The 14,382-nt window shown below is 38.8% G+C and overlaps 1 protein-coding gene across 2 annotated transcripts in view; it reads right to left on the minus strand.

The window, feature by feature from the left end:
- Positions 1-14,382, minus strand: part of sox6 (SRY-box transcription factor 6) — a 389,285-nt gene that overhangs the window by 111,409 nt on the left and 263,494 nt on the right. Inside the window, exon 7 of one of the 2 annotated variants that reach the window (XM_060838517.1) lies at positions 9,022-9,142. In XM_060838517.1, the coding sequence (XP_060694500.1) occupies positions 9,022-9,142 (121 nt within the window). Of the gene's footprint in view, positions 1-9,021; positions 9,146-14,382 lie in introns of both variants that reach the window. The other variant, XM_060838516.1, reaches the window with a different exon arrangement.

Raw genomic sequence — 14,382 nt, forward strand, 5'->3', positions numbered from 1 at the left:
AGTGGATATGCATTAGAGTGAAATATTCAATTCTGTAACTACAAAATGGAATTCAATATTTTAAAGTGCAAGGCCAATGGGAAAAGTGAAAACCTCTGCAAGTTGGACACCGCCTTTTGCGCACATGCATTTTCAATCAAGCTCCATGTCTCATGATTCAATGAATCAAATACACACAGAGACAAATCTGTATCTCATCAATCCATGATGCACCACTGTGAGAACATACATGCTTGATAAATATCTCTCTCCTGGCAGCTTTCAAAGTCCTATTCCGCTGCATTTCCTAATATTACCTCATCTTGGTGTCCTGTGGTACAGTACTTTCGAAGACTAGCTTTTCTCTTAGGACAACTTAAATGATAGGACAACAATGCAAAATTGTCAGTCAGCTTTGTTAGCTTCAGTTTTTTTTTAATAAAGGACAAATTTTCTTTTAAAATCAAAAGATTATGCCAGCAATGATGTAATATGGGGTGAGTGGTGGCAGGCAGGGAAGAATAGGGGGAACTTAGTTTTGCATGTACTGAATTTTTTTTTAGTCAAACTCATTAAAACCTCAATCCGAAAATCCCTTCCAGCAGCACTTTATAGCTGAGGTGGTACTACACTTATAAGCAGCTGAATTCCTGCAGTTGTTGCCTTGTCTTTCATGATGAACCCTTGCATGCCACACCCTTTTGTGTTTTGGAACTCACCTGAGGCTGAAATGTTTCCCTCAGCTGTTCAAATGTGTTATTTTTATTTCTATTTAAAAAGGTTCATTGTAAAACAAATTGTTATGGTAGTTACCAGGAGCAAATTCAATTAAGAAAAATTGTGGTTTGTGTTCAAGTGATTTTGCATTGTGACTTACATTTTGCACCAGATGATAGAACACATTGTACTGTCAGGGAAGGACAAATAAAAGGAACTTCTAGTCTGTACACTTCATAAACTCGAAGCAGTCAATACAGAGAGGCACTCGTGTTTTCCACATGATCATGTTAGATCATGAATATCTTTCAAGTATAGAAGAATGCTTCAAAAGAAAAAGTCTATTTTGGCTCTTTTATTGCCTTGGACTTTCTTCCCCTTGCTCCTGAAGATGCTAGTGTATAGTTCCAAGTGTTGAGTGTCCATTGAGAACTCACTAAATGTTCATCTTCATTTTAAAAGCTTTGATTTTGACTGCAGGCAAGCTATTATGTTTTGGAGACCATTGTGGTCACACTAGAATCACATTCCTTCAAAATCATCTCACACATCCTTTTTAGGTATGGGGGTCATTGAATGACAATTAAGGTAGGAATTCTGGTTAAATTTCTCCTTAGTTCTGTAGCACAGGCCAGTTCAGCCACTCTTTTTGCTGTTTTATGAAGGTCAAAAGACGATTGGAATATTCAATTGATTGAGGCAGCTCCATTGGTTTCACTCAATTTGACTGATGTCAACTCTTTTAGCATAGATGAGGACTGGTTTGGATGGCTTGGCTTCTGTAATGATCAGTGCACTTATAAGCAAAATCACTTGCAAAATTTATTGCCTTCTCTGTTCCAATAGTTACTATAAAATATTGTTAGCTTGCTTTTAATTTATCTTCGACTCTGTTAGTCCTTGGCATGGAGTCAAAGGACATGCTGTAGCAATCGTTTCAAATTTGTTCGTTTGGATTAAGAATGCTTGCGTGAGGAACAATTTCCATTTAATTTGTTTGTAGAACACCAGCATGTTCTAACAGGCTTCCATACTTCTGCTCTCATCGTGCAACACCATTGCCTGCATTTTCAAGATACACAATAGACTGTTGCAAAGAGTGTCTTATCACTTGTTCCTGATCCTTTACCTTTATTTAAGATTGACTAACAGTATTTTGGGAAATATATGTACCTGTATAAATGATAGGTTATCTGCGCTAGTGTCTAGATTCTTGAAACTTCATTATTACACACTTTAGGACTCTTTAGTATAATAATTGGAAATGCACAACAGAGCATTCAAGAAACAAACAAGTTAGTATTTAGACGCTTGATTAAAATAGGTAATCTAAATGTTAGCCAATCCATCCCTAATTGCTATTTGGCTTACTGATAGTTTCCAGCATTTATTCCCTTTTTACAAAATTCCAGCATTCCCACTTTTACTTTTATCTCCGCATTTAGTGGCTTGAGGTGTACTTCCAGGCCATTGACTTACTAATCTTAGCCCAGCCGCATAGCAGAGCAAATCAGTATCTTCAATATGGGAAAAGCATTTGATGGCTTTACCACATCCTCAGCACACAATAAACAAAGAGACTCATTTGCTTCGGGCAGTGACATGGTGAGAATAATTATAACCTAAGGTGCCTGATGGAGAACAGATTGATTTGATTCAGGCCTTTTTTGATATAAACAACCCCACTGCCCTCCCAAATTTAACACTCCCTTAAAGTCAATGAGTGCAAAATTAGGCAAGGTACTGATGGGCTAAGTTATTCCTTTGGGTTGTCTTGGTTTCTATGTGTTGATAAAGTTAATATTTCCTCCAGCTTAATGACATAAAAACTGAAACTTTTTTTTCCAATCTCATTAAACATCTAACTTCTGTTACAAGTAGATTTGTGAGGATGAAGTCCAGTTTTTATTTATCTCTTGTTGCTTCCCTCACCAACTGTTTTACACCCAGTCTCACAGCCCTGTCCTTGAGGACTTGGCCAGCTGAGTCAGTAGTGGTGCCAGACACTTTCTAATCAACCTGCCCAGAGATGTTATTACACTGGATTTGAAATTGGACCTCCTGGTTCACAGATAGGGACACTACTAACTACTGCACTACAAGAATAGAATAGAATAGCCTTTATTGCCACATGCACTCGAATGAGTGCAGTGAAAAGTTTGTAATGTCACCTCTTAGTGTCATCTTAGGTACAGATACTTTAAGTGTTGTTACAGAATTGAAATAGTAAAAAGGGTGTACTTCCAGGCCATTGAGAATTCCATGGGAATTGAGTTTAAATAGTCCAGGACAGGAATAACAAGTGTCTTTAAAGGACTCAAGTTATAGTCCTTTTTTCAGAGTCTGTGCCTGCTTGATTTCAACATATGAGGCTTCACTGCCTCCACTCGCTGGCCTCCGTCCAGGACTCGTCGCCTCTGGCCAGACTGGGCTTGCTCTGATTCCAATTCTGCTTCAGGACTCAGCCCGCACTCACTCTGTTGCCACTTTGGCTGCAACTCAGGTCTCAGCTCGGCCCAAGCTCATTCAGCTCCATTTCCGGCTGTGACTCATCTCCCATGCAAGGCTGGTCTCAGACTCCGTTCTCCATTTACTCCAGGTAAGGTACTTAAAGAAGGTAAAGATTGGGGGGAGGGGGGAATTTCAGGAGTAATTCTGAGCCAATCCTAATTCCATTAACCTGTCAGCAGTTATAACAGGTTCAGCCCAGAGTTGAGTAAACTTTAATCCCACTGATGAACCTCCCAACATGCAATCAATTGCCATTTAGTTTCACTTCTGAAATTCAGATGCACCTGCCCTACCTATTTCCTTCCGCCATTGAAATCTTAATCTGTGCTTTTCTAATCTTAAAACTTGATTTCACTTGTCTGCTGTGCTAATCCTTTCCATTTTTAGCTTCAATATCGTTGAATCACCCAGAACATTGCAGCTCGTGTCTTCATTCATAGCCTATGGCCCAGACACCCAGCATTTGCAAGCCACCTTATGTAACAAAGAATCAATTTCAAGATTGCTGTCCTCACTTTCCCCTTTGCTTTTTGAAGAGGATTTTTAAATCAAATACAACGTACCAATGATTAATGAGTGAATTAGGGATCTCATGTAAAAAGAATTATAACTATGGAATGTATTAGTTTTTGACAAGAGTAAGCTCCCTTTTGAAACCTAAAAAATTCAGTGCATTCTTAACCGTGACAGCAGTGGTACACTTCTGTTCGATGAATTATGCCATTGCATTACATAATTTTTTTTAAAAAAGGTAATCAGTAATGAGACAGACGGTATTAAAAAGGAAAAAAAGAATCTTAATTGAAAGTAAAATGGAAAAAACAAAATGTAAAGTTAAAAAGGTATTTTTGTTCAAAAAATAACAAAAATTGTGTAAAGGCCTGGGGAGGAAAGAAAGAACTTGTGAATAAAAGTTTGACCAGCGGAATGGAGGAAAGGATGGAGAACAGAAAGAGAATAATTAAAAAGAGGATGGTTAGAAAGTGAAAAGGAAAAGTTAAGGTTTGTGCTAATTGGTAGAAACCACTATGCTTCACCAAGTTGCATTGCTACATGCAGAATAGTCTGTTCTTTTAAAACAAATTGGAAATATTTCAATTTTCAATTTGGAAGATTTATGTCTTCTCAATCACGAGCTTGTTCCAAACCTCCTGTAGCTATATGTCATCACAACAAAGATGCTTGATTAACTATCACTTCATTGACTGAGCCAGAATATAAATATCACTGGGACTTCAGAATCATAGGTTTCTCAATAGATTTTATAAAATAAAACCAATATTTGATTCATACTTAGTTAATATCCTCAGGTTTTAATTCACTCTTGTTAAAAAAAAGTTTATGACAGGCACTCACATGATTTAAATCTGAAAGTTCTTGCATTAATAATGTGTCTGCATCCTTAAATTGTTTACCCACAAAGTGGTTTAACATCAAATGACATGCCAAACCAGAGAAAAAAATTATTAAGACATGGAAAAAAATGTCATGGAGAACGAAACATGCTGTAGGAATCACAAAATACTGACTGCATCAGGAGTAGAACAGTACAGATTTTCTGGCTGCGGTTCTATTCACATTCTCTGCCCGCTACACACTGCAATATGAAGGGAGTCTTAGTCTAAGCATGTTGAGACGTGGGAACTAAATAATGAAGGCCATGCAGCTTTCACAATATGGGTTTAATGAGTTATTTCTCATTTCTTAACTTTCCCAATACCTGTTAATAATGAGATATAATTCCACTAAAGGTGCTCACAACATGAGCACCAGCCAAGTGTCCATTGTTCACATGTAGCCTGAAACATACTGCCAACTGGCTATTAGATATGGTGCCATCACACGGTATCCTTACCCAAACACAAGCACACCCCTTTTCAGAAAGAATCAGAGATCATCAGTCAGGCACAGGTTTTCCATATGAATACTCCCCTTCCTCATAAGGAATGCCTTGACTTGCACACTAGCTCACATTTCCGAGTAATTCTTTGTTATTCAAGTACGTCCAAGGTGTGCGTAACGTAATTGACCTCTGTGGATTCTCTCATAACTGAAGAACCTGATGCAGGTAAGAATGGATTTCTATATAGCTCCAATTCATTTCATTGGTGCTTGAGGTTGTTTCTGCAGTTGCACCACCTCTGGTCTTCTCTGGGAATGTCACATGTGAGTTTAGTGGGGATGATTCTCAAAGCATACTGACTAAAATTTCATGAATCAAGGTTCAGAGCTTGCCTCAATGTGGGCTGGTCAGCTGCAACAGTTTTCTAAAAGAGACAATCTGCTGTGCAAAGGTTTTAAGATTTTTTTGTTTAGGGTGCCCTTGTATCATTTGTTCTGCATCAGCTTGATGTTGTTTGCTATCAGATGATTCCCATAAAATATATCCTTAGAGATTCATCACTTAGATGGATGTCCACCTAAGTTAACTTTTCTGGAAGGTATTCTCCATGACGGTTCTCCCAACATGATGGAGGAAATGTGAATTTTTTTTCTGCCATTGATTTCTCATCAAGTTCCTCAGGTGCTGTGCATGGAAGCATTCCACAGGTTTGGAATCAACAGACCAAGGATTCTGAACCGCACAGCAGGATGTTAAAGACAATAGCAACAGAGTTTCATTTTAATTTTCAGTTTAATGCCATGCTTTGTCCAGATATGACCATAGGCAAAACTTGCTTCCTTTCTACTCCTCCCAGCCATCTACCAGATTCATTCCTCTCATTGACCAACCACGTCATACCCTCTACCTGTCTTCACCTATCCCCACTTCACCACCCTGCCTTCAGCACTCCCTTTATTTGCAGCTCCCCTTACACCCAACCCCAGTCCTGAAATTTCGGTTACACCCGAAATGTTGATTTCTCCACCACCTGATGCTGCCTGGCCTACTGTGTTCTTCCAGCCTCCTGCTTGTCTACCTTCAGTATATCTGCACCAAGTCTTCATGAATAGCAACCCTAGACAACACATGGAATTCATTGCCACATGGTGCAATGGAGGCCGAGACGCTAAATGTCTTCAAGGCAGAGATTGATAGATTTTTGTTGTCTTGAGGAATTAAGGGCTACGGGGAGAATGCTGGTAAATGGAGTTGAAATGCCCATCAGCCATGATTGAATGGCGGAGTGGACTCGATGGCCCGAATGACCTTACTTTCACTCCTATGTCTTATGGTCTTATGGTCTAATATCCTTTATTCTCTTATCCTTCAATCACGTTTCTAACTGATTATTTAATATTGACATCATCCTTGTCCCAAATACTGTCACCACTAGTGGCACATTCCACAATTGCAATATTTTTTATCGGCTTTTATTTTTCAATTTCTGACAATCTCTGTCCTCTGTTCTGGATCTCAAACATTGGAAACATTAGTCTCCAAACATTCTGTTCCATCCTTTATAATTTCAAACAACCCTATCAAATAATTGCACAATCTCCTCTATTTAATTTCACAAGTATTATTTGAATGATCTCATATCAGCCGCATTCCAGTAAATCTGGGCTACTCCACTATGATTGTTCCACCCTTTCATCTCGAAAGTTGATTTCAAAACTAGACACACTATTCTAACTGTGGTCTTATAGATTAGCCATTCTCAAACTGTAGCCTCTGGACCACAGTAGACCTGCAAAGGTCCTCCAGGCTGGTCAAAATGCCTATTATGCACACACATTGACACAACTGAGGCTGCATTAACAAAAAGCCAGAAACATTTCCGTCACACATATAATGCCACACAACTGAGCTAGCTTCCGCATGTGAAGCCTAGCACGAGCAAGAGAAATATAGCTATATAAATAACATTTGTGTTACTGTTCATTTTGTTTGATTAATATTGAACCAAGTATTAGTTTCCCAAAAAATATTTGTGATAATTTTATAACAAGCATTAGAATATTTCAAATAAACATTTTGTAATGTAGTGTTAATATTCATAATATGAAAATCTCTATACTTTTGTACTGGCATGAATTCATAATTTACTTATGATATTTAATTTTAAAAAGGAATGTGCATAAATTTACTACATATAGTAGTGAAAAGAGTAGCTAAATATTTATAGTTTTAATAAATTCCCATAAATTATGGAGGGTATTTTTGCACTGGCAAACAGAACTGACTGGTGGTTCACAGGGTCTAAATGCAGTGCCTAGAATTGAACATAATACTCCAGTTTTGCCTAAACTACAATATGATAAAGGTTTACCATCTATTGTTTGCTTTTGCACTCTATGCCTGTATTTAGAAAACTCAAAATCCCATGTGGTCTTTTATCCAGGTTCTCAGTCTGTCCTCCCACTTTCAATGATTTGTACACATTTACTTTCTCCTGACTCTTTCTCCATTTCCTTTAGAATTATCTCTCTCATTTCTCATAGTCTCACCTTGATCTTCCAACTGAAATGTACAATTTACAGTTTTCTATTTAAAAATTCACCTGTTATGTGTCCACCATTCCACCAGCCTGCCTATGCTCTTTTGAAGTTTATCAATATTCACCTCACAGTTTATAAAACTTCTACTTTTAGTCTAATCTGCAATTTCTGAATTTGTGCATTGCACACCCAAATCTAGGTTATCAATCTATATCAAGGAAAACAGATAGGTCTTGGATGAATGCTTATGGAGGTACATGCCATGCTTCCTTCAGTTTGAGAAACAACCACTAAGCAGCACTCTGTGATTTCTGTCACTCAACCCCAGACTTCAATGTTGTTGGCAATTTATCAAACATCTTTTACATGTCCATATACAACAGTATTACTGTCATCACCAGCTCTGTTATCTCATCAAAAACATGCAATCCAGTTAATCACAGTTTGCCTTTAACAAATCCATGCTGGTTTTCCCTAATTAATCCACACTTGTTAAAGTGATTGGGAATTTTGTCTTAGACTATTAATACCTAAACTTTTTCCTACCATTCAGACAGTTTTGCCTGTAGTTGTTGGGTTTATAGTTATATCCTTTGTATCCATAAGCTTTCCAATCATCCTATATTCTGTCACCACACTCTAATTGAGGAGGATTGGAAGATTAAAGCTATTACCTCCACAATCTTCCCCCTACATTTCTAAGCATCCTGGAATGCACCACATCCAGTCCTAGAGACTTATATGTTGAAGAATATAAGCATGGAAGTGCAGAAGTTCTTTTAATGCAAGTCAAGTTAAAGAAACAAGCTTTTTCCCAACTAAAACTGACTGTAAGGCCAGTACCCCATGCAACTCTCAACATACTGGCTACTCGGCATTTTCACAGGTGTACAGGGTTGTCAAGGAAAGCCCCAGCCTGAGAATTTTCCCCCTTTGTTCACATGCCAATTGAAGTAGGGTGCCACTTTTGGGCCACATTCTGACCCAAATGGACCCTTTGGAAATTTGAAACATGAGTCAAGACTGGACATGTCCTGGTGACAGCTTTAATTCAAAGATCTTGCTCTGCAATCCCAGCAGACCCCTAAAAGGACCAAGCAACCAAGTTTAATGAGAAAGGGGTTCATTAGAAATTTGACTGATAGTTCAGTCATTCATATCATTTGACATCACTGATGGCATAAGGTCACAGATAAAGAAATGTCACCAGAACAGTATAACTGGATGATGTGCCTTCTTTATGAAAGGAGAGACAAGGAATAAGATGGGAAAATAAAACATGTAAAAAAAGTGCACTGTGTTGAAGATCTATCTTAAAACAATTTTCTATGCAAGATAAGCCACCAACATTTTACGCAATTTTATAAGTAAGTACTCAATAAACTGCTTTTCTTTCAGTGCGGTTAAGGAATTTGTGGTTAAAAAGCCTACCTGGTTTGTATGTTATCCCTGGGGGGAAGAGGAATCCCTGCTGAGCTGCAGCAGCCGCTGCCAATGTCCGTTGGTCGTGTGGAAAAATTGGGATCATGAGTGGAGGCATGTGACCCTGAACCTGCTAAAGACAACAAGAGCTCTGATCACACACAGAACAAATGCATTTTGACAAGGATTATATAGTACTGATAGTGTACGTGTGTACACACACTCCCACAATGGTCTCCCTTAACCTATTAATCTCTACCAATTTCACATCATCACATCAAAGGCCCTCAGGCTACATTGTTTTCCCTTCTGTGTCAGAAATCGAGGATTCTTGTTGAAAGCATTTTGCCTTCTATTTCGAGGTAAAATTTCCCATACTTTCATTCGTCAGAGCACCTCTGTGCAAACACAGAATAGACAGCGTTTCATAAACTATTAAAATCCTAGCTCCCTGTTAGCACACTGCATGTTCACTGGGGATTGTGCATTTATGCAGCATGTCTTTTCCTGGTGAGTTTTAAAAACCATTCACAGTTTGACGGACTGATTTCTACTGGTACAAGTGTAGTGAGAAACAGACAAATGGATCGCAACATGTCAAGCCATGATAAAGACACAGTCAATCAAATGGCTACCACAGGTCACAAATATATTCAAGTTGATGGGTCTTTTTCTCCCTTGTATTGGTGAGATATTGTTTCATGCTGGAGTATGGCTCCATGGGCATCAACTGCTCCCTGTATCTTCCTCAAGTACCATTCTCTTTCGTGGGTGGTGATAAACGATGAAGAGTCATCAAAAGGATATTCAGTCATGGAAAGTTTCACAGTCAAGCCCGATTTCTATCATTCCCAACAAGAATAGCAATCAGGAAAAGCATCCCAGATTGCTTCTTCCCCTCCCCCACCTCCATCCATTAGCCTCGGATTAAACCTTACACTGCATTTTTGGGTGTGAAAAATTAGCTCAGCATAACTGAATAATGAACTTTGGTCCTTCCTAGCCTATATAGTTCAGTATTACATGTGGCAACAACATGTGGCTCCTCTGCTTTTCTTCCTAGCTCCCCACATCTGTTTTTGGGATCTGATGTGTTTCGTTGATTGTTAGTTTACTTAGCTTCAGATCTTCACTAGGCTTTAACAGCACATCCAATTTAGCACAATCTAAGTTGTAATGTCCAGAATAATAAGAGATTGTGAGAATGACTAATAGATATGTCACAAGTTCAGGAATAAGTCAAATCTAATTCCAAGGTAAAACCTCCATTTATCCAAACTTATTTCATGTGGCTGTTAAATAAATGAACATGGCCAATATTGCGTTCTTTACAGTTGCGCACACACATATGTGCTTTAAATACAATGCTATATGTCACTAATGTACAATATAATGCATAAATAAATAATTAATCCCCACATAGATTTTTGTTGGTGTACAATTTGCTGCCTCAAATACATATCACAGATTGTGCACATACATTTAAATTTATTAAAGTTATCAGATCATTGTCAATATGCAATACGAATGTCTTTCCAGTAATTGTCATTTAAATGGACCAGTAACAAGATTGTCACTGGTCTGCCTAATATGCTGTCTGCAAGCCTCAGTAGATAGCATTCAGATTTACAATACAACCATAGACAACACAACATGTTCCAACCTTTGGAAAATTCATACTTAGGTCCTGTACTGGAACATTTTTCAGAGTTCAATGAGCCTTCATGAACATGCATGTCAGTGAAATAATGAGATTGGCATGAAGGTGATGCTTCCATAGACATGGCCAGCCTGCAGGCTCCTCTTCCTTTTCCTTCTTAGTTACTTGCCATTCCTCCTCCTTTGTAGAGTCTGAAGGCAATAAAAGTTGTCTTGCCAGAGGTATAACAAAGCAAGATTTGAAAGCAGCCTCAACTTTTTTTTGGACTGTAAAAATACTTATTAGAATTTATTATTATTAGTTAAATACATACCACAGATGTTATAAACAGAAGATATCAGGGCCATCACAAAGACAGGATAAAGATCTCCACCAGCAAGCCTGACCACAACCCCACTCATTATTTATCTGGTGATGTTTATCATATCTATCCGAGTTCTGGCTGTGACATATCTTCTACATCTCTTTGCCAAGAGTAATTATCTGAAGAAGCCAAACACTGTGGGTGGTGAGAGAGGATCTAGGAGTTAATTCACTGAAGTGTCCTGTATAGCATCTGGTGTTCTGGCATCTTTTCTTATAGTCTTCTTTCCTAAAACTCACCACAAACTGAGAAGTGTTCTAACAATTTGGGGTTGTCTGTATTATAGGAATATTGTCCATAATGGAATACAGCCTTGCTTTGAAATGTAGTGTTAACAGGGGCAGCTAAACCAACACAAATACGGATGAGTAGCAAAGACAGTATCACAAGCAAAGTCTTTGCATTTTTGCTACATACCACCCAATTTAATCTTGAACTAGACTTTCAATTAGTACTCTTATATCAAGGATAGAATTTAGTTGACTACATGTATGATGATATTTAAAACAAGATCAATAAGGAATGACAGCCCAACCAAAGCTAAATTACTGTTATTCCAAGTACCAACTGCATTATATCAATGTCAAGAATGGTGCTATTCATTGCATAATATTGATTCAGGTATACCACTCAAGTACTGATCCACTCTAGAACTTGAACCAGTGTGTGCCTAAATGGGGAGCAGCAGTATCAGCAATGGTTTTAATCATCTGCGTCATGCAGTAGCTTCACTAAAGCGGCACTTTAATATCAGTCTTTAACCCTAGAAAAGGGAAAAACTCTTTCTGTTTTAAATGTCTAGTGCAATTGTAAGCATCTATTAATTAAATGTGCTTTCTCTTCTGAGGATCAAATTGTTGCAAGAATCCAAAAGATTCTTATCATCTTTATGCTTATTGCTGCCAGTTCCTGCTGGCGTTTTGGATATTTTTCCTTAAACTTAACATTATCTGTGAAGTGGCTGAAGTTACAAACTGAAAAGTGAGAGTAAACACGAATAAAAATGAAAGGCAATTATCATCATTAACCTGGGATACTTCAGCACGGACTTTGCACATAATAGTCCAACTTTTGCATCCCACTACACTCTGTCACTCCTCCAAACCATTTCCTTTGATGTAATCAAGATCCATACAAACAAAAGGAGTTTACAGATACTCATAACTCTTATTAGCAGTCTAATTTTAAAAGAGTTTGTAATATTACATCGGGCAGTTGGCTGTGGAAAATAGGTCCTATTTACATACTTACATCTGAACACACTTCAGTGTCTCCCTCAAATTTCGAGAAGCTAAATGAAGACAGCATTGTCTTTTGTTTTGATACCAGAAAGTGATACAGTTATTATATGGTGGTGTCATATATCCCATTTTCTGTCATTTTAAAGACTGGTGAATTACCCCAAATCCTAAGAGTCCTTATTTACACTCATGTGTGGCCAAGTATGCACCCTAGCCTAATGCCTCATACAATGTTTAACAAGAAACGATTCCCCTTTGTAGCTTATTTGAAACTGCCACAACACAACAATGTCAGCGAATGTGGCATGCTTCATTATAAGAGGTTTCATTGTTAGGCTATCACTCTCTGGATGAAAGTAGACATGATCAAGATGCAAAATAGGCAGTATCACATCAGCCACCTGTTACATACTCCTCATAACATGCTGTTTCATTGACTTGAAGTAAACGGAATATCAGTGATGTCATGTCATGTAACAGTTGACAGGGGAAATTCCAGTGTTCTGTATTCTTGTCCTTATACAATGTCATTGTTCTGGTGTCAAAAGGCAAGTCTTTGTAATTCCTTTCGAGGATTAAAACCGTTATCCATTGCCTGTTGTGATGGTTCCTTTACAATTTCCCAGAAAAGCAGCAAAGCAGAGAAATAATCAATACAGTGATGACTCTGGTGGAAGAATGGGCAACATGAGTAAATTGAAGCACACGCCAGATACCTGGATTGATGTGGCGTGCTATATAAAAACTACTAGCTACAAATTCAATGGTCATGGTACTCCATGATGCACAATTTTACCTCAAAAAGAAAGAAATCTTCATGTGCAGCAAAGTAATGAAGGTGAGAAGTAAAACCTTCAAGAAGCATTCATGGACTTCCAAGACTTTGAAGTGAATTGAAACAGAAATAAAATGAAAGGTTGTGTCGTATATGGGTCTGAAATACTGAGGATTATCATAGCAACAACCCATAATGATGATGCCAATTGGACTTGCAGCAAAATAGATTAGGATCTTGGATGAATGAGATCGAACACCCAGATTCTCTTCAAAATATTAAATATTACATTTTTCAGATGAGTTAATTTTTTTAATTGGAAGGCTTGTCCCTACAAGGTATAGCCACTTCTTTCACCCTACCTTAAAAACACACCCCATTAAATCGTTCAATGGTGTCTGTCATGTCCAAATTCCATCCCATCTTGCTACATGCATTTGCACAGTAACTCACCACTCAGCAAATATCCTGGAACCGAGTGGCATCCCTTGCACCCACACCATGTTTCAAAGCCTGTTGTGCCTCCAGACAAGCATTGTCAGTCTGGAAGTATCCTGTGCAGTTCCTGACATTTGTCCAGGGCCTGGGAGTTGGGGAAGTCAGTCCTTTGCTATGTGGATAGGTGCTTGGTGGTCTTGTTGAATGGGGTGGTGTAGAGGTGAGACTTCCTATTTCCACAGGACCAGGAATGGAAGCCACAATGCCAGAGTATTCCAGTCTGATTTGAGGTTGCCACATTAGTCAAAGGAGCCTCACACCACCCACGCCCTCCACCTCCTCCAAGACTTCCGTTTCCCCGGCCCTCATCTTCACCATGAATATCCAATCCCTGTACACTTCCATCTGCCATGACCAGGGCCTCCAAGCCCTCCGTTTTTTCCTCTCCAGATGTCCCCAACAGTACCCTTCCACCGACACTCTCATTCATGTGGTCGAACTGGTCCTCACCCTTAACAATTTCTCCTTTGAATCCTCCCACTTCCTCCAGACCAAAGGGGTAGCCATGGGCACACATATGGGCCCCAGCTATGTCTGTCGCTTTGTTGGCTACATAGAACAGTTGATCTTCCGTAATTACACTGGCACCACTCCTCACCTCTTCCTGTGCTACACTGATGACTGCATTGGTGCCACCTCATGCTCCCGTGAGGAGGTTGAGCAATTCATCAACTTCACCAACACATTCCACCCTGACCTTAAATATACCTGGACCATCTCTGACACCTCCCTCCCCTCCCTGGACCTCTCCATCTCCATTAATGACGACCAACTTGACACTGACATTTTTTACAAACCCACCAACTCTCACAGCTACTTGGATTACACCTCT

The sequence above is a fragment of the Hemiscyllium ocellatum genome, chromosome 18 (genome assembly GCF_020745735.1).
Source record: "Hemiscyllium ocellatum isolate sHemOce1 chromosome 18, sHemOce1.pat.X.cur, whole genome shotgun sequence".
Lineage (NCBI taxonomy): Eukaryota > Metazoa > Chordata > Chondrichthyes > Orectolobiformes > Hemiscylliidae > Hemiscyllium > Hemiscyllium ocellatum.